The sequence below is a fragment of the Schistocerca nitens genome, chromosome 2 (assembly GCF_023898315.1).
Source record: "Schistocerca nitens isolate TAMUIC-IGC-003100 chromosome 2, iqSchNite1.1, whole genome shotgun sequence".
NCBI classification, from domain to species: Eukaryota; Metazoa; Arthropoda; class Insecta; order Orthoptera; family Acrididae; genus Schistocerca; species Schistocerca nitens.
In genome coordinates, this window is record NC_064615.1 from 1,005,394,052 (window position 1) to 1,005,416,101 (window position 22,050).

The 22,050-nt window shown below is 40.4% G+C and overlaps 1 protein-coding gene across 3 annotated transcripts in view; it reads right to left on the reverse strand.

Moving 5' to 3' along the window:
• The window catches only part of LOC126237357 (serine/threonine-protein kinase mig-15), a 325,139-nt gene that overhangs the window by 69,991 nt on the left and 233,098 nt on the right, over positions 1-22,050 (reverse strand). For all 3 annotated transcript variants that reach the window (XM_049947425.1, XM_049947424.1, XM_049947423.1), the window contains one exon: positions 14,296-14,352. In XM_049947425.1, the coding sequence (XP_049803382.1) occupies positions 14,296-14,352 (57 nt within the window). The remainder of the gene's footprint in view (positions 1-14,295; positions 14,353-22,050) is intronic.

The following is a 22,050-nucleotide window of genomic DNA, read 5'->3' on the forward strand; positions in this document are numbered from 1 at the left end:
TTCAACTGTGCCAACCTCTGCTGACATTTTTGGTAACATTGGAGAATTGGTCTACCTTCAATAACTAAGTTGAAAGATAATGATTTTACCAGAACATAAGGCTTAGCTTTCAGGTCACCCTACATACTTAGTTATAGAGCTGCTGTGGTGTTTCGGGCAGAGGACCAAAGAAAGTGATAGGACGAGGATGGGAGAAGGAGAGCTTTTAATTGTTTCATGATATGCTAAGGCTGCTACATCAGCTAAGTTGTTGGGCAAAGGCTCTCAAGAAAATAGGTCTGAATATAAATTGTGGTCCAAACATAGGTTAGTTTGAAAAAGCATCTTGACAACAAACTGCACTGTAGAGTAAGAAATAATTGAGGTTATAGTATATTTTACAGTTAGCAGCTTTGTTATGGAACAGAAGTAAAACAAAAAATGAGCACCAAAGAAAAAAAAAATACATGCTCTGCAAACACAAACTGCACAAAAACTGTGGAAATGTTCTGATGTTAACACTGAAAGCCTATAAAGTTTGATAACCTGAAATTAGAAAGGGTAATACCAATAGATATAATGAAAGCCATGACATTGATTTGTAATGTGATGTGACCCACAAGGAAAACATAACAAATTTAGCACCTCCATTTCTAAAAATCCGAATAAAAATAATTTATTCATAAAAGAGAGATTTTCCTCGAATAACACACATCATCACACACTTGACAATGAAATGAGTAAAAAGCTCTGCGCTGGATGATCAATTAAAAAACTTATTAGTCTCAAAATGTAAAATAGTGTTTTGTGATGGGATTATCATTCACACAGTCTCAAGTGTGGCACAGAAAAGAGTGAGGTATCTAGGCACAAAAATCCTGAACCACTTACTCACTGTTGTAAATAATTTATGAGATAATATAATTAACTTTAAACACAAACTGAAATCACATCTGCTTGAAGCACTCCCACTCCACTAGAATATGTTTAAGAGGGACTGTAACTTAAGCTAATCATGTCAGTAGTCAGCTTGTTGCCATATGTTTTACTGATAATATGTATCATGGTTGCAAAGTTGTCTTATTCTCTGTCATAGCAAGAAGTTACAATAATTATGAACTACAGAACAAAGAAATAACTAAATTAAGATACTCCCAATGTAATAAACGTTTCTGAGGCTTTCAGCTGTGTTGGGAGTATAGTGTTACTGACTTTGCAGCATTTTATTCACCCAACTGCTAGTTGTCTCCTAGTGATAATGTCACTTGTTGATGGAAAACCTCAGCATGGTGTATCAGTAGTTGCGGCAAGACAGAAATACACAAAATTATGATTTTGATTTCAAGCTCACTGATGATAATGCAGTCTCCATCATGTTACTACAATAAATGCGTTATAATACAGCTGAGGCAGTTTTCATCAAAACTGATTTTAGTAGCAGTTGTGGTGCTCAACATGTGGAAAATTATTTGCAGTCTCTATCAGCAGTATGTATCTGTACCAGAATGTGAAAATTAAACCATGTTGCTTAGCAAATTTTACTCACAGTTAACACTTTGCTGCAGTCCTCCATCAACATTCAACATTATAAGCATTTTGTTAGAATATTGTGTAGCTTTAGTGATACCAAGTAATGGAGCTCCTGAGAGCCTCAACATCACTTTCTTTCTTGTTTATGCTTCCTGTACATCCTCAACTCTCAACTTGACAGGCACAAATGTTTTTGGAGAATTCAACCAGCACACCTCTTATGTCCTGCAACCACCACAAGTCAGTTGTTCATGGCTTCTGGCACAGAAGTTTTTTCTTTGTCATATTTTGTAGGTAAATTTCACAATAGTTTATTTTTATCTGCTGATTGCTCATTTCATCAGTCAGGCATGTATTAGACATATGTTTCTTTAATTTACAAGATTGTATTTTTAAAGGAGGCAACAAATATTATAACCTATTTTAGTATGTAATTTATGAAACATGTTGAGAAATTATGTCAGCACTCATGTGGTAGTCGAAGAGTTAAAGAATGAATGGCAGGTAACACAGCAATTATTAATCTAACCATTGGAAGCTCCTGTGGATCTTACTTGCAGAGTGCCACAAAGAAGAAAAATAGCACAGTCAGAACTATGTGTACCAGTGGTAGATTAGTGACTCTTAGATGCAACCAGGCAGCATGTCATATAATTAGCTAGAACTAAAGTAAAACCAATCAATATAGTGAAATAAACCAGCCTTAAAGTCAGCATAATGTACAGATAAACAGTAAAATAAAAAAGAAGTCATAAAGAAGCAACAGGAGTGGATTAGAAATATCTGGAGTAAGTGAATACTATTTCATCTACCCTTGTTTTTCTTCCACATTTAGTCTAGTTCAGTTTAATTTAACAACATAATAGAAAATTATGTTGAGAATCTTAGGCACTGCATAAGCTGGTGGCACTAAAATTACTCAATGTTCTAAAAAATTAAATGCTTAATGCCTTTGCAAGATAATGATAACTGTTGGAGGAGTATCTCTGTCCAGAGCTAATTATCAGTAAAATTTGACATCCTGATAAAAGTACACACCGCTTAAAGAGACTGCAGGAGCCAGATATCAAGATCACCATTTTGTGTTCACACATTCCTGTCTTGGCACAGCAATAAAACATCTTGCTAAGGTGATCCACCAACAGGCAACATTATAACTAGAGGATGACTAGCATATGGTTAAAAAAAAAAAGTAGTAGGGACAGACCACCTTGAGGCACAGAGCACAGTCCATCAATTGCACAATACCTATAGCCACAGCAAGCATTCAAAGTTGCCAATCCTTCTCTCCACCACTGCAACGCTTTTTGCTAGCTCTGTGTTTGAGTTCCAGACAGCTTGCTGTTCTGTACGTTCACTGCACCCTGTGTTTTAGTTTGTTTTCATTTTTACTGTGGCAGATTTGTTGTTACTGTTTTTGTTGTGTGACATGGAACAATATCAGAAATAGTTCACTGAAAGTTATGAGTGGAAAAGTTCGACATCATTCTCTCGGCTAGGGGACTGCCATATGAGATCAGTCGTGATGAATGATTTGCACATTACATGTGTACTTTTAGACTGAAAAACATAATAGCGGCCTGCTCCTCCCGTTAAAAATGTAATCAGAAGAACTCCTGCAGCTCTGAACATAAAAAAAGACGCAACTACGAATAATGTTAAGGAAATGTTTGAGAAATAAAATGAAGCTGGAATGACATTGAAGTCTGAAACTATTGGGGAAAAAGTGTTGTATGGATAAGATAATTACCAATACAATTCCATTTCCTGAGGATACGATTTGTTATCATGTTTATGATTATTATTGCAGAACGCTGCATATTATTGGTCACTGTTATGAATCGTCTTATTAAAGTTAGCCACACACAGTTTTTTCATTTCATTAAACGATGACATGTGAAGCATCTGTCAAAGCAACAAGAGGGATGTTAGTGGACATCATCACAGAAATGAAGTTGGGGTTCAGTTGCATGTTTGAAGTGTGCAAACAACAATGGTAAATAGCTACGTAAAAGAATTATATTTTCGTAAATTTTGATGTTTTAATAAGAAGGCCTTGAAAGGTTAATTATATGCCTAGTGATCCATTTCGAAACCATATGGATGACCACTTAGTACTTGCTGCAGGAGTGGACCCTTGTGCATCATATTTAACTGAAATTATTTCATGTTAGAACGCTCTGGTTTGAAGTAGATTACTATTTGATGCATTCTTAAAATTTAATTCACTTAATACGTTCACCTATCTTCAATAACAAGACAGTTTCCCACAGGTCAAAAACTCTGTAACACTGTCAGAAGATAATTCATAAAGTGTTCCGGTCATTATGCTGTGGTTGAATGGATTTCACCTTAAAACCCAATGTTTTGTACCCATATACAGAGGACATTTTCAAGGGGGATCGTAGCTTCTTTGAATGTCTGATTCACACCCTGGCTCACTGCTGAGTTCAGGAAGATTCCACTTCTGTGTGCTTCCATGCAGTGGCAAGACATCACAAGTTTTGAATACATGAGCACAATTGGCTGTTATTGATGGCCATTGTCTGCCGTTGCTGTCACCCCTTGGTGGAATACTAGTACACATCATCTTCTGAACTGGAATCCGGATGTTATTCAATTTCATGCCCTCCTTCTTCCTACTGAAATTCCTTTGGCCTCTCTGTATAACTATTTATGGTATCCGTTTGTGGCTGCCAGTACTTGAGCCCTATCAAAATGAATGTGGTGGTCCTGGCTGCAAAGCACATTCTGCAACAGCTGATCTGTCAGTCCCCCATCTTCTGCAATTGCCCTTGTGCTCTTCTAGTCATTTTCTGACCATTCTTTTCGTAGTACCCACGTATACCTCCCCAAACTACACAGAATCCTATACACTCCTGCTTTTTCCAGCGGTTGGCAAGCATCCTTGGCCGATTTTGAAATGTTTTAATTCTGCATCAAGCAGCTCTGGAGCTCTGGTTTGCAGCTTTTCCTTGCTCTATCTGCCAAAGTTTTTATGATGACTTGCTATTGTCGTGTGTGGTGGTTTGAATCCTGGTGTGCGTAGCGGTCTGTCTGCATGGGTTTCTGGTAAACGGTGTGGCCCAAACTACCATCTTCTTTCTTGGAAACTAGCACATCAAAACAGTTTTATCTTCCTTCTAAATCCACTTCCTTCTCCTCCATAGTAAATTGAATATTCAGATTGATCCCGTTGAGATGCTTGTGAAAATGAGACAGTTCCTCCCTGCCATGCTGCCACAAAACAAACATATCATCCATGTATTGGAACCAAATACAGTGAAACCCCTATTTTACATTTTTGTGTGGTCCAGACTTAAAACAATGCAAAACTGAGGAAAATGCAGAACTGAGGAAAATACAGAACTGAGGAAAATGTTACAACCTGCTAAAGTATGAGAAAAAACACATGTAATTGGTACACAAAATTAAAAATCATAATTTTCTCCAATACCTTGTATACCATCTGTCTAAGAGAAGCAAATTAAGTGTACAATACAATGTTTACCCAATAAATTGAGGTAATGATTTTCATCAGTTCTTAAAAAGACACATGTGTAATCAACAAGTAAAAACTCATCAAAACATTGAACTTGGTATCTATTTGTTACAAGGTAAATGAGCTGTTTTCCATCATGCTAAGACTACACATTATACATTCAAAAACACATGTTTTTGAGAGATTGTAGTGCTTCCATAATGGAACCACTTCACCTACTGCCGCCTCGAACATGTGATCTTTTAAAGATGAGTATGAGAGAGAGAGAGAGCCTATTTACTTCACAACACATGTCTGTGTGTGCAAGATTGATGTTTATCGTGGGAACACAAGAGCTGCATCAGTCGAGTGGCACCGACAAGTGTTTGCCGCCAGCGCCACAGAAGCTGTGATGAAAAGCACAAAGAATAATTAATTAGTATTCTTTAATATGTTAGTGAATGTGATTGTTGTAAAAAAAACTGTAGACTTAGCTCTGAACGAAGCAAAATGCAGGGGATATTATAAATTTTGTGGTTGTTATTTAATTGAATCAAATGTGTTAAAAGCTTGAAATACGAGTGAAATACAAGAAGACGGAAATATTTACAAGTGAAATGCGAGAACGTTATTCTGCATAATCCAATACATTGTTAATTGGTGAAAACAAAGTTTACTTAACATGTTCTATCATCAGAAACTGTTAGAACGTGGCAACCAATGTGATCAGGACTCAAAGAAAGAGGAATTTTGAAACGAAATCAAGACAAAAGGATATTGTGAGTTACCATAGCAACCATTAGTAAAAAGACAGGGAAACGGTGCACAGAATTGGATTCTGCATAAATGACAAAAAGTAGTGAAAATTAATACATAGCATACAAGAAAAGACGCGAGGAAAATTTCAACAGTTTAGACTAAGAAGAGTTACGACGAGAACTATTCGACGATGAAGATCCAGTGTGGGGAGTAAGCAGCCCTACACACATCGCAGGGGCGTGGACCCCATAACCAGCAACTGACGCCAATGACGCCAGCTGCTGTTCATCGGTGCTGACTACAAATCTGTTCACCGACACTGACACTGAAACCAACCTTTGACGCTGGCAGTACCCGTGCTGTTCACTGGTGGTGATTTCACACCTGCTCACCGACGCAGCCTAATACTCTATGCCGGGTGAGCAAAAGACAATTAACTGAGTGTGAAGTTAATGACACTGTTCAATAATAGACTGTTAGTATAGCTATTATACTCAGAGGTGAATTTTTTAACGATAACTCGACCTAAAAGTAGAAAAAATATGGTTCAAGAACAGCACTAGCAGAACCAGCCACATCTATTAGAGTGATTAGGGAAATGCCAGACTGGTCTGAAGTAGTGAATTTAATCAAAGATCAAAATGCCTAAATAACTACTTTAAGTAAAAATCTAGAAGCTCAGAGTTTACAATTAAATTCTAGATTATATGTACAGAGTGCAAATTCAGCTACTTTAAGACAAGAACTAAGTCTTAATTTAGATTCAGTAAACACTCAGTTAAATGATAGATTAGATGAACAGAAGGCAGATTCAGCTGCTGTAAGAAAGGAACTAAGTGCTACTTTAAGTGAAAAACTAGAAGCACAGGGTGAGGTTTTCAATGCTAAGTTCAATGCCTTAAATGATAGTCGAGAGTTTGCAATTGATTTAAAGAATGGATTAAGTAGTTCCCTGACTATCCATGTAAACCAACTGTTCACTGACTTTAGGCAGACACAGAATAACCAATTTCAGGAATTTTAGCTAAAAAACTAGAATTTGATATTGAAGATAAATGTAAAGTTAGTATCATTTCAAAGCGTATGTAGTGTTACATTTCATACCGTGAAGCATAGGTTGCACACCTTAAAAGAGAGTTTGGACAAACAGAATAAATTAATACCTAAGATCCAATTGCAAACTGCAGGCATGAGCATTCGAGTGGATGATGTGGAACGAAATGTCAAAGAGAAACTAGCCATTCCAGACATAGTAAATATAAGTAATCTGGAGGAACTAGTAAAGGAAATAATCGATCAAAATGTTGCCGCGAGGATAATCTCTGGAAACGTTGGGACTGTTGCTCTTTCCAAACTTAATGATAATAGCAATGTTACAGACGACTTGTGCAAAGAATTCAAACTTTTCCATGACAGAGTAGAAAATAGAATAACTTTACTTAATGTTGTGTTTCCTAGTAAAGTGGTCACTGTTTTGTTGTGGGGAAGCCTTCACACAAAATTTAACAAGAAGTATTGGTCCGTAAGCAATCGAGTGAGATTAATGTCAGACCCATGGGATCCTGGCGGAGTCACATCTGTCTCACAGGGACGTTAACGTTCTGTGTTAATGGGCGGAGTGACAACCGTTAGATCCCAAATTGTTTTCGGTGTTTCTTCTGTGCTATTTTTTCCTGTAGCGAATTCCCTTCAAATCTTAAACGATTCTGTAATCTGTTTTTGAATTCTTTTACTATCCTATTATCCACCTTTAGAGAAACATACCTATTATCCACCTTTAGAGAAACATACCTATTATCCACCTTTAGAGAAACATACCCCTGTGGAAGTGCGATAACATCACCCGATGCCTGTCTTTGATTTGGTGTTACACGTGTGTATGTTGCAATAACTTTCATCACTCTAAAATCATTTCTAATTTCATGAGTAAGTCCAGTCATGAAGCACAACTCAGGTATGAGACATATAAGCTGTTCAGTTTTTTCTTGGTTCTGCGTTCTTTTCTTTACATGGCTGACAAGCAATGGCTGCTGCAAGTCATTGATATCAAGGCCATACTGCTTCTTGTAGTTATAGCAATAAGTGATCGTATCACCACTGGTTGTCTCAAATGTGTCATGTAGGCTTCTGTTCCATGCTATGTCAACAACTCGATAAATTTTGTTGTTATATTGAGTCAGAACTGAAGCACCTATTACTGGTTTCATAATATGCTCCTTAAAGCGGTTGGAATCCGATTTGACATATCTGCAATTACATCCAGAACTGTCTGTGTTCTCAGTACTCGGTTGTTAGAGGATTGTGCCTGATAAGTCGCCTTCACGCTCCGCTCTAGTCAGCGGTGGTCTCGGTTGTAATGCCTAGCCAGCCAGTCTTTCCCACCATCCACGTATAGTTAGTCTTATTTTTGCCTAGCCAGCCAGTCTCTCCCACCATCAGCATATAGTTAGGTCTTATTAGCCTAAGCTACTCTTTGAAAGTAATCCCTTATCCAGTTAGTCTATGCAAACCCAGGTGCAGATTAATAAACTGCAAAGAATATTAGATCAATAGAAAATGGGATTTTGTTTGAATCATTACACAATTGTGATAACATGATACATAATTTTACCTTTATGATATGTGATGTGTAGGGGAGGGTTTATATTAATTTTTGGAAGGAGTGGGTAGTGGTAAGTACAAACATGGCTATCACAGAACACACACCGGTGAAGTAGGGATCCTGGGGAAGAGGGGTGGGAAGGGTTTCCTGTCTTCGGGGCTATCTTCTTTCTCTTTTTCGATCTTAGCAACCATTTCTACTTTTTACTTTCTTACTTCTCATTTGAGTACCTATTCATCTTTCCCTCTTTCCATATTCAAATACTTCTATCGCAGAAGTCCTCATTTTCTGTGGTTTCCAATAACCTACAACTTATTTTATATAAGTAGGCCAAAGAATCAGGCTACACAAACACACTTACGCATACACACGAAAAATACGATTACACAAACAATGATCTTACACATCAAAAGGGGAGAACCACCAAGCTTTTAGGGGGAAAGGAATGTGTACACCAGGAAAGGATGCACACATTGTCGTTTATTGTGACAGTTCTGCATTGCACGTACGAACATTGTTGTTTATTGTGAAGGTTCTGCATTGCAAGTATATAGGGGAAAATATATATGTTGTAGGGCAGATTGTACTGAGACATAAAAGTTAAGGAAAAAATGCGATACGTTGCGCCGTTTCCGAGTTATTTAGCATTGACGTTAGCCAATTGTGGTGTCACTGCCAGACACCACACTTTCTAGGTGGTAGCCTTTAAGTCGGCTGCGGTCCGTTAGTATACGTAGGACCTGCGTGTCGCCGCTATCAGTGATTGCAGACCGAGCGCCGCCACACGGCAGGTCTAGTCTAGTCTAGAGACTCCCTAGCACTCGCTCCAGTTGTACAGCCGACTTTGCTAGCGATGGTTCACTGCCTACATACGCTCTCATTTGCAGAGACGGCAGTTTAGCATAGCCTTCAGCTATGTCATTTGCTACGACCTAGCAGGGCGCCATATTCAGTTACTATGTCTTCTGAACAGATAATATTGTGAATCATGTACCGTCAAGAGTGACATTCATCATTAATGGATTAAAGTTAAGTATCAAACTAATTACGTCTGCTTCCTGAATTCTAATTCCTTGTCATGTTTCAGACCTCACGTCAGTATAGTTCTTCCCTCCTCACACCAGCCTGCGTGAGCTAAACGCGTGCATTTCGGCCTCCTCTAGTAACACAGTGTTGACACTTCTGCCAACACAACACCAATAAGGTCGTTGTGCGCGCGAATTAAAGTTTCTGCTAACCAAACAAAGCACTTGTTAGGTAACACCGCCCCTGGCAGGCCGCTTGAATGTGAGCGCGCGACGTCCTGATTGGCTAAATTCAGTGCTTAATAACTCAGAAACGGTGCAACATATCACATTTTTTCTTAACATTTATGTCACGGTGCAACCTGCCCTGCAACAGCCCTACAAGTGTTTCAGACATTTTCCGACCACCCTGTACATATAAGAACTGTAACGATTTCAGAGTATACAAAAGAAGGAGGCATAATTAAGAAAAAAGAACATAAGCCAGAGAGAAATCAATAGGAGGTAATTATTAAGGAATGTCAGTTTAACAAATATTCTGATGATTTGTAGGATAGTGGGACTCTTATAACCTAAGTAAACATATTATATATTGAATGGTGTACAGAAACATAGTATATACCAAGTACGTATAAGTTGAATAGTAGGGGAGGACTCTGGGGACTAAATGAAGTATCAAGAAGTGGAGCTGAGATGTAAAATAGATTTGTAACTTTACCAGAAAACATTTCATTATAGTGTACATAAAGATGTATATTAGGGAAATGAACAACGAGGCCTACTCGTAAAGGATAAGGAGGGTGCACCCAGAATTTACTGAGTATAAAAGGCAGGTAGTAGATCTAAGAAAGATTGACCTGTACTGTGAGGACAGGGGCACCAAGAAGGGGACTGACCTGTACCATAGGAAAATAGGAATCAAGAGGGGCGTACCTACCAAAACGGAAGGAGGGAGTGCACTCATAGGGTCAACCTTGATGTAAAGGTATAGGTACTGTTCCAAAAGGGGAAATGGACAGTATCCTAAGACTACACATGGTATGTTCAAAACATGTGTTTTTGAGAGATCATCCTTTGTACTCACCCACAAAAAAGTAAAATTTGCTGAACATATTGAATTAAACCAAAAACATCACAGCGCCTAGTGGTTAAACCATAAGCATACATGCAGATGTCTGCTTAATGACATACTTTGTCACCACTGCTGTTATCGTTTAATGTTTTTCTTATGGGCTGCACTTCATATGCTCACCTCTGTTATTTTAGGCTTGATGAGAGAAACAGAGATGTGAAAAAAATGAGTTTACTTCCCCAACAGACATTACAAGCTGGCTCAGTGAATTTCTATACACTGTGTAAAATGTAAATTTGAAAGAAAGCTAGAGGCTACAGATTTGCTTATTGCATCTATCACTACTGCCGATCTTTATGATCTACAGTGTGTGATGTGTGTGGTGCAAAGTATATACATGAGTAGTGTATGTAGTAGTTTTACTGCATCATGTCAAATTTGAATGCGAAAATCTTTAAAATGTGCTGTCACGAAACCCTTGTCCTATTTCCATGTGACATCATCTGCACAAAAAGTGTATTTGCAGCACTTCACAAATTCTTTTATCCTACCCGCACTCCCATCACTGAAGGGCTACTCCCCTTCCCACACATTTAGTAGGTGAGCTCATTTTACACGTGTTAGTGTGGTGTGATGGATGCTCTGGCCATTGGGTGCCTTAACAAGTCGTTAGTCTATAGAAGTTCACTAGCCGAAAATGGACAAGATTTCCTTGATTATGATAGAGCATATTCTTCCTGACTCAGTGTTTGAATTTACAAGATTGAGAATCAATATTGTTGCTGAATACAGTACATTGGAAATATACACAAAAAGATGAGATTGAGTAGTAAGCTGCAGAAGAAAATCTGGAGGCTGGGCCCCTTCACCATGTACTGGCTCAATCCGGAACACTTTGCATCGTCTGTCTTCTTTTTTCATTACCGCTGGAACCTAGCAGTACTTGTATCATAACTGCGCAGTGAAGCTAAATATTGCAAGTGGTGTTGGTAGCACCGACTGTGGATCTGTCAGCATTTTCTCTCTCACATCTCCCCTCTCCACAATGACCTAAAATATTCCCTTAATTCCCCTACCACCCGTGGTGCGAACCATCTATCTTTTGTGCCAATTACAACTTGTACAGTCACATCAGATGTCAATAAGACAAAAATGGAACGAAGTCAGGAGAGATGTTGAGTAAGAACTTAGAATTGAGGTAAACCTTACTATGAAGAAATGTAAAATCGGGGAGTTTTTTGCATTGACCTTATGGGTTTTTCGTGGGGGTTACAAATTTATGGTGTAGAATTGCAAAAAACATAAAATCGGAGAGTCTAAAATCAAAGTTCCACTGTATTTGGTTTCTTGTTCACAGTTTCCAGTACCAGCTCCTCGAATTTTTCCTTAAAGAAGTTTGATATGATTAGGCTTAAGGGGTTCCCCCTGGTGAGACCATTTGTTTGTTCATAGAACATATCATTCCATTTGAAATATGTGGTTGTGAGGCAATATTTAAACAGTTCTGCAACATCAGGAGCAAACCTCAGATTGAGTTGTTGCAGCATATCTCTTAGCAGAACTATAATGAATAGCAATACTACATCAAAACTAATGTCCTCTGGCTGTATCACTGTGCCATTTAATTTACTGGTAAAAGTGCTGAATTCTTGATACATGAATCTCGGCCCACATTCAGTCATAATAATACTGTAAAGAACTAGGCAACCGAATAAATGGGTGAACCAATAGCACTAACTCACTATAGGCCTCAGAGGAACATATTCTTTGTGCACCTTCGGCAACCCATAAAGTCTTGGTGACAGTGTAACTGAATTGAACAGGCTTTTCTGAACACACTGTTCAATAGAGGACTTCTTTATCAACCATGTAATAGTTCTGACAACTTTGTCAGTGGGATCTTCACTCAGTTTCCTATAGTCTGTGGACCTAATAAGTCATTAATCTTACTATCATAGTTGGTCACATTCAAAACAACTGTTGCATTTCACTTGGCAAAATCCATACAACCATGGCATAACAGTCCGGAACATTTTATAAATTGTGACGTTTCTGGGTGTGAAAGTTTACATTTTTCATTGTCAGAAGACACATTTTCATAAACAGTCTTAATAATTTGCTGCCACAAATAAAAGTAATTCTAACACACAGTGCAGCTCTTCCACATCACATTGATACAAGTCCCATATTTATAAAAGTAGGTCATTTGTGAGTTTGAAAAAGTAGAATAAAACATAAGATTACATATGTGCTCCATGCAGGATGTGGTAATGCCACTACACACCTCCACGTCCTCCTGCCGAACTGTCAATACTAAAGTAATTTTGAACAGACTACAGTAACATGTTGTTATGCATTTACCACAACTTTCACGGTACAAAGGGATTGAAGTGTGAATGAACAATCCACTGACTGTACTACATATCTCCATTAAATAATTACTCTGATGTGAGGGTGTGCTGAAGAGGTAGAGAACGAGTGTGGGGCAAGAGGGAGAGAGAGGGGGAGGGGAAGAGAGAGGGAGAGAGGGATGGTAGAGAGGGGGAGGGGGAGAGAGAGGAGGGAGAGAGAGGAGGGAGAGAGAGGAGGGAGGGAGGGTAGAGAGGGGGAGGGGGTAGAGAAAGGGAGGGGGAGAGAGGGGGAAAGAGGGAGGGGGGATACAGAGTGGGAGGGGGAGAGAGAGCAGGAGAGGGAGGGTAGGAGGGGGATAGGGAAGGTAGGAGGGGGAGAAGTGGGAAAGGAGGGAGGCGGAGAGGTGGGAAGGGAGGGAGGGGGAGAGGAGGGAAGGGAGGGAGGGGGAGAGGAGGGAAGGGAGGGAGGGGGAGAGGAGGGAAGGGAGGGAGGGGGAGAGGTGGGAAGGGAGGGAGGGGGAGAGGAGGGAAGGGATGGAGGGGGAGAGGAGGGAAGGGATGGAGGGGGAGAGGAGGGAAGGGAGGGAGGGAGGGAGGGAGGGAAGGGGGGGTGAGAAGGGAGGGAGGTGGGAAAGGAGAGAGGGGGAGAGGGGAGGGAGGGGGAGGGAAGGGGGGTGAGAAGGGAGGGAGGTGGGAAAGGAGGGAGGGGGAGAGGGGAGGGAGGGGGAGGGAGGCGGATAGGGAGGGGGAGAGGGGAAGGGAGGGAGGCGGATAGGGAGGGGGAGAGGGGAAGGGAGGGAGGGGGATGGGGAGGGAGGGGGAGGGGAGGGAGGGGAGGATGGGTAGAGAGGAGGGAGGGGGAGGGGAGGGAGGGGCATGGGAGGGAGGGGATGGGTAGAGAGGAGGGAGGGGGAGAGAAGGGGGTGAGGGAGAGAAGGGGGTGAGGGAGAGAAGGGGGTGAGGGAGAGAAGGGGGTGAGGGAGAGAAGGGGGTGAGGGAGAGAAGAGTAGGGAGAGAGAAGGGGGGTGTGGGAGAGAATAGTAGGGAGAGAGAAGGAGGGTGTGGGAGAGAAGAGTAGGGAGAGAGAAGGGGGGTGAAGGAGAGAAGAGTAGGGAGAGAGAAGGGGGGTGAAGGAGAGAAGAATAGGGAGAGAGAAGGGGGGTGAAGGAGAGAAGAGTAGGGAGAGAGAAGAGGGGTGAAGGAGAGAAGAGTAGGGAGAAAGAATGGGGGTGAGAGGGGGAAGGGAGGGAGGTGGAGAAGGGAAGGAGGGGGAGAGGGGAGGGAGGGGGAGAGGGGAGGGAGGGGGAGAAGAGGGGGTGGGGGGGGCAGCTGAAAAAGAATGATATGGTACTGTTACTTTGTGCCTTTTCTGTAATATCTCATGTGGTAGAGGCATTAACATTCTTCAATCCTATTACTAAGCACACAGAAATAACAGATATCTATTTGCTCATAATTACATATTGTGTGGTACTTTAGTACAATCAACAACTTACCTCTTCACTAGTTGACTTATCTTGCCTCTGGTTTGGTGTGCCAGGACTAGATGAAGTCTGAAAAAAATTGTATAACATTAGAAATACAACTACAAAAATGTTGTGATGCAATAAGAGAAAATGTGTTTCAATAAAAGGATAAGATGATACTTCTTACTATGCTGCAGCAAATATACTTGTACACAAAGTATATTGCACTTTGGGGAGAGCGATGGCAGAGAGGATATTTACTACTGCTTTTTCGCTATGGTAAACAGCTGTCTAGAAAAAGAAATTAAATTACAGATGAACCTGCTTCGGTGTTCTACCTGCTTAAACAGCTTTACCAGCATGTTTTCCTTACACCAGGTTAGAAATTGATGGACACCTGTTACAGATGACTCAGAATTCATTTATGTGAAGATTATAATGTGGAACTGATATGGTTTAATTTTTATTTTAGAATGTTTGCTGTCAATATGATGGCTATCGAACAGTGCCTCTCTTTACAGTTAGAGAAAAGGTACAACACGTTTTAGGTGACATCTGGATGCGCAAATGAATGACTTCTTGTTAAGCATAAAAGATAGATTTAGTTCATTTTCTGAAAGGATACTCTATTACTGGCCTTCGAAGTGGTTTTGATGGTTTCCTGGCATTCAATGGTGAGGAGAGATCACAGGGACATCAAGATGATACATTCAGAGAAAGTATTTTCAGGATATGGACATTGAGTGCTGGATTAAACAAGAATACTTAATGACGCTAAACACACTGATCCTCATTCCACAAAGTAAATATGTCAATTTCAGGGAACAGTGAATGTGTGTTTCTATCTATTCTCAAAAACATTCCTCCATAGATCCTATTCTCTGATACAACTTTAGATTTCTATGGTAATTTAGTTAAACAATCCACTGACAAGAATTTCTTTTCTCCAATTTCAGTCTTTCCTTCAGTAGCTTTAAATCTGAAGTTTGTATTTTTCCTCTTTAATGATAAGACATCAGTTTCTGATTGCAAACATTGTATGATATCTCCATCACTCTAAAATATTAAACTATGGTATCTTCAGTTAAAAACCTGGCACCAATCACACTCTATCAACAACATATTCATACACACTCTATCAACAACATATTCATAGCGCCACCTAACTGGACGATACGATTTAATAAACATACCTTGGCCTTTTTGTTTGTCTGACAACACCAATGTAACAACCAGTCCAGTATCCCAGGTACTTTGTAGTTCTTTGTCACATGATTTCCAGTGCTAATTGCACATGGCATACCTCACAAGCTCAATTACAGCTTCCATTTACTGTTTCAGACAGAAAACCACACACAAAAAAATCTAACAATAAGAAGAATACCATCAGATGAGTGTATTAAAAGGTGACTGACAGGAAGAACTCTTGCTTTCACATTTTACAGTGCACAATTACTGCAATATTTAATGTGCAAATATTTTGAACCAGAAACTAAGGAAATGATACTGTAACCAATTAGAGCAAATAAAATTTTCAGAAAATCTCACTGCACAGAAAACTGATGTGCAAGATATACGAGATAGGCAAAATGCCCTTAGACTTCAAGAAAAAAAATAGAACAATTCCAATTATACAGAAGGCAGATGTTGAAAGGTGCGAATATTACTGAACCATCAGTGTAGTAAGTAATGGTTGCAGATACTAAATTCTTTACAGAAGAATGAGAGAACTGGTTGAAGCCAACCTCGGGGAAGATTTGTTTGGATCCCAGAGAAATGTAGGAAAACGCAACACAATATTGGCCTTACAACTTCTTTTAGGACTTAATTCAGAAGATAAATTAAGGAAAGGCAAGCCAATATTTATAGTATCTGTAGACCTGGAGAAAACTTTTGACAATATTGACTGGAATACTTCTTCGAAATTCTGAAGGTAATAGGGGTAAAATATAGGGAGCAAAACGCTATTTGCAAGTTGAACAGAAACTAGGTAGCAGTTATTAGAAGGGTATGAAAGGGAAACAATGGTTGAGAAGTAAGACAGGATTGTAGCCTATTCCTGATGTTATTCAATGTGTACAATGAGAAAGCAGTAAAGAAAACCAAAGACAAATTTGGAGCAGGAAATAAAAGTTCAGGGAGAAGAAATGAAAACTTTTGAGGTTTGTCCACGACATTGTAATTCTGTCAACCAGAGTGGACAGTGTCTTGAAAGGAGGATATGGGATGAATGTCAACAAAAACAAAACAAGGATAATTGCTCAAATGGCTCTGAGCACTATGGGACTTAACTTCTGAGGTCATCAGTCCCCTAGAACTTAGAACTACTTAAACCTAACTAACATAAGGACATCACACACATCCATGCCCGAGGCAGGATTCAAACCTGCGACCGTAGCGGTCGCGCGGTCCCAGACTGTCGCGCCTAGAAACGCTCGGCCACCCTGGCGGGCAAAACAGGGATAATGGAATTAGTTCAATTACATTAGGTGGTGCTGAGGGAATGATATTGGGAACGACACTCTAAAAGTAGATGAGTTTTGTTATTTGGGCAGAAAAATAAATGGTGATGGCCAAAGTAAAGAGGATATAAAATTTAGACTGGCAGTGGCATGATAAGCATTTCTGAAGAAGAGAGATTCGTTAAAATCAAGTATACAGGGTGTTACAAAAAGGTACGTCCAAACTTTCAGGAAACATTCCTCACACACAAATAAAGAAAAGATGTTATGTGGACATGTCTCCGGAAACACTTAATTTCCATGTTAGAGCTCACTTTAGTTTCGTCAGTATGTACTGTACTTCCTCGATTCACCGCCTGTTGGCCCAATTGAAGGAAGGTAATGTTGACTTTGGTGCTTGTGTTGACATGTGACTCATTGCTCTACAGTACTAGCATCAAGCACATCAGTATGTAGCATCAACAGGTTAGTGTTCATCACGAACGTGGTTTTGCAGTCAGTGCAATGTTTACAAATGCGAAGTTGGCAGATGCCCATTTGATGTATGGATTAGCATGGGGCAATAGCCGTGGTGCGGTACGTTTGTATCAAGACAGATTTCCAGAGCGAAGCTGTCCCGACAGGAAGACATTCGAAGCAATTTATCGGCGTCTTAGGGAGCACGGAACATTCCAGCCTATGACTCGCGACTGGGGAAGACCTAGAACGACGAGGACACCTGCAATGGACGAGGCAATTCTTCGTGCAGTTGACGATAGCCCTAATGTCAGCGTCAGAGAAGTTGCTGCTGTACAAAGTAACGTTGACCACGTCACTGTATGGAGAGTGCTATGGGAGAACCAGTTGTTTCCGTACCATGTACAGCGTGTGCAGGCACTATCAGCAGCTGATTGGCCTCCACAGGTACACTTCTGCAAATGGTTCATCCAACAATGTGTCAATCCTCATTTCAGTGCAAATGTTCTCTTTACGGATGAAGCTTCATTCCAACGTGATCAAATTGTAAATTTTCACAATCACCATGTGTGGGCTGACGAGAATCCACAGGCAATTGTGCAATCACGTCATCAACACAGATTTTCTGTGAGCGTTTGGACAGGCATTGTTGGTGATGTCTTGATTGGGCCCCATGTTCTTCCACCTACACTCAATGGAGCACGTTATCATGATTTCATATGGGATACTCTACCTGTGCTGTTAGAACATGTGCCTTTACAAGTACGACACAACATGTGGTTCATGCACGATGGAGTTCCTGCACATTTCAGTCGAAGTGTTCATACGCTTCTCAACAACAGATTCGGTGACCGATGGGTTGGTAGAGGCGGACCAATTCCATGGCCTCCACGCTCTCCTGACCTCAACGCTCTTGACTTTCAGTTATGGGGGCATTTGAAAGCTCTTGTCTACGCAATCCCGGTACCAAATGTAGAGACTCTTCGTGCTCGTATTGTGGACGGCTGTGATACAATACGCCATTCTCCAGGGCTGCATCAGCACATCAGGGATTCCATGCAACGGAGGGTAGATGCATGTATCCTCGTTAACAGAGGACATTCTGAACACTTCCTGTAACAAAGTGCTTGAAGTCACGCTAGTACGTTCTGTTGCTGTGTGTTTCCATTCCATGATTAATGTGATTTGAAGAGAAGTAATAAAATGAGTTCTAACACGGAAAGTAAGCGTTTCTGGACACATGCCACATAACATATTTTCTTTCTTTGTGTGTGAGGAATGTTTCCCGAAAGTTTGGCCGTACCTTTTTGTAACACCCTGTAGATCTGTGTTAGGAAATCTTTTCTGAAGGTGTCTGTCTGGAGTGCAGCCATGTATGGACATGAAACATGGGCAATAAACATTTTAGACAAGAAGAGAATAGAAGCTTTCAAAATGTGGTATAACAGAAGAATGCTTAAGATTAGATGAGTAGATAGTGCAATTAATGAGGTGGTATGAATAGTATAGGGAAGGCAAGAAATCTGTGACACAACTAGACTAAAAGAAGGGACTAGTTGATAGACAACACGGTATTACCAATTTAGTACTGGATGGAGTGTATGTGGTTCAAATCATAGAGGGAGAGAATGAGATGAATATGGTAAGCAGATTCAAAAGGACATAGGTTGCAGTGGTTATTTGGAGACAATGAGACTTGCACAGGATAGAGTAGCGTGGAGAGCTGCATCAAACCAGTCTTTGGACTGAAGATCATAACAACAACAATATGAACCCCATAATTCAGATGGTTCACTGTCCAGTCACATTTATGTGACCACCGGTCAAAAGTCAGAATAATAACCTTTGCAGCATTTGAGAGATAATGAGGTTCTGGGTGGTACTGACAGAGCCATGCTGACTTCAGTGCCTTGGCTAGCTGCACTCGATTTCTCAGCTGAGGACCTCTGGCATGAACAGTTAGGTGGGGCTATGAATATGTTGTTGATACAGTGTGATTGGTGGCCAGGGAGTACAGTAAACTCATCACAGTGCTCTTTGAACCACACACGTATGCTGCAAGCTGTGCAACATATTGCATTGTCCGACTGGTATATGCCATTGTGCCAAGGAAAAACAAACTGCATGTTGGGATGGATATGGTTCCCTCAGGAACTACTTGTGTTGATCCACTGTCTTCCAGAACAATGAGATTCCCCAGGGAATGCCACAAAAACATTTCTCAAGCCATTAGGCTCCCTTCTCTGCCCAGGACCATTCCAATGATTGTTGCAGGGTGTTTGGTTTCAGACGTTTCGTGCTGTACTTGCCAACAGCCATTTGTCTGATGGAGCATGAAACTTGATTCATATGCAAAGGCCCTCCCTCATCACTCAAAGGTCACCATCAGCACTCAGTGCATGCCTGGTTGTGATAGTGGTGACAAGTTCCAACCTTCATGAACAGCAGTGAGCATGGATGCATGAACCAGGCACCTGCTGTGGAGGCCTGTATGCAACAAAACTGACTGAATGGTTGTTGAGGAGACACTGTTGGGAGTGTCTTGGTTCATCTGGCAAGTCAGTTGCTCAATAGTTGCACTTCTATTCACCTGTACACATCACCACAGCCATCTTTCACCCCTGTTGTCTATTTATCAAGGAAGATCGCCTAACAGCAATGTCTGTTTGAGAAGTTATTATATTTCACTTTGACTACTGGTTTCAGCATTTCAATGTGGCATCTTCAGGCCCCATATGAACTTCATGTATACATTCAGATGTAAAGATATTGGCATACTGCAGCTGTCAGAGTGTGGATATCATGAATTCATTATTCGAGTGCTTCCTTTGAAGACTTGACAGTTGCCTCTCATTTTGCCATGTACAGTATAGCTTAACCCCGGCGACATGCGAACAGCTTACAAACTTAAGCTGTTTCGGAAATGCTTCCACCTTTGGCCTAAAAGCCAATGATCATGCCATTTTGAACATCAGATAAACCACTCCATTTCTGTATAACAACAATGACTGCACTGTTGTCCACATCCCCCCAGCATGCTTTATATACCAACAGCTGCTAGTGCTGTATCCAGCCATCTGTGAGTGGTTATTTCATGTTGACATCGAACATAAGAGGTGATCACATTAATTTGATTCGAGGGTGTAGCTTCTTTAGTTCTGTAATTTGGATTTTCTTGCACTATAAGTTACCTTAAACTACAGTAACTTGACGAGTTTCAGTCTATAACTGCCCAGTATCTACATTAAGATTTCTTTTCACTTTCCTGAGTTGTAAACTGTTCATTGATAGCCAGGTATTCTATAGACAAAGTCTTGTAAGTATAAGGGGAGTAAAAAAAGAAACAAGCTGGAGACATAATTACAGAAACCAGTACCTGTATGTTAGAAGTTTCGATCCTGGCTGTTGAGACACTTGTCCCACTGTGACACAAGATGGTGAATGGCAGTCTCATAAAATTCCCGTGGCTGCGATGTTAACCTTTGTTTGGTAGAACAATTTTATTTATCAATGGAAAAACAAACTAATCCGACCCATCCCATGTAAACCTCACCTCCCCCCCCCCCCCCCCTTTCCTTTTTTACTCTAGTTTCATTTACACAAATTTGTTCTTAGTTTTTTTTTGTGTTTTCTGCTATAATGCAACTTCAAAGTCAAAAATGACTTCTTCTCTGTATTCTTTTCATCACACCTTTCATACTCAAATTTGTTCACCACCATGTTATTCCATTTTTCAATAGCAGTTACTGTCTGACAATGTATTGCCTGTGGAACAAAAACTCTTTCAATTTGTCCTTAGAATACTTTCACAGATATTTTATTTACCAGACTCTATAATCATCCCTCTGGGTGATGATCCATTTTTAACTCATTCTTATTCTCCTCCTCCTCCTCCTGCTTCCCGTGTGCCATCACTGCGTGTGTTCTTTATAGCCTTTCCAGCAGGTGGCTTCACGACCTCCATTGGAACCCCACACTCCTGTCCACTTAGCAACAACAATTACACACATAGAAGCCCCTCACCCAGCTCCATTCTTAATTTTTACACTTTTCATTGTAGTCACAAAACAATGGATTGTGCTCTAAATGGCATGGTAATCTGTATTGCAAAATCTCTGAAAACTGTATAGAATGTAGAGGTTGAAAATACCACTTCAGTTGTAAATTACTTTATTTTCACATGACCAGTTTCGGACTGTTATAAGCCCATCCTCAGGTGTCGTACTGGAAATAGCAAAAGACAGGAGATAATTATCAGATGCCGCAATAGATGGCAGCACTTTTGTCACTCTGGTTTACCAATTTGCCTCCTTGTTCGCATCCGCTACTCCCTGTTCTGCGCTCATAGGCAGCACACCGCATCTGGTACACACAGCGCTCGGGGATCACAGCACAGAGAAAGTGTCGTGATATCATTTGTATATATTCCCTATCCAGGCAGTCATCCGTAGTACTGTCTGGTGCCACTTGTGCATTGACACAGGCTTCAGAGCACCTAGCTTGACAGTCCGAAACCGGTCATGTGAAAATAAAGTAATTTACAACTGAAGTAGTATTTTCAATCTGTGCTATAATGCTCAGTTGTGGATGTTCTTCCAACAGGATTGTTTGTATAGAATGTGATCTGAAAATACTGTGAAAGCATTTCAACAGCACAATAAATTATTCGGTAACAAAGGTTTTGAGCATGGGACACAGACCTTTGCCATCCCAATAAGCAATCGTACAATGAAGGAGCCACAGGGTCACTAGAGTGTCAACCAAAGCAGTAGGATGAAACAAATTCCTTAAGAATCATTACTTTCTTTGGTGCATATTCAATCAACTTGTTTTTCTTTTGCTCTGAGTGTAGCAGTTTCTAAAAGTT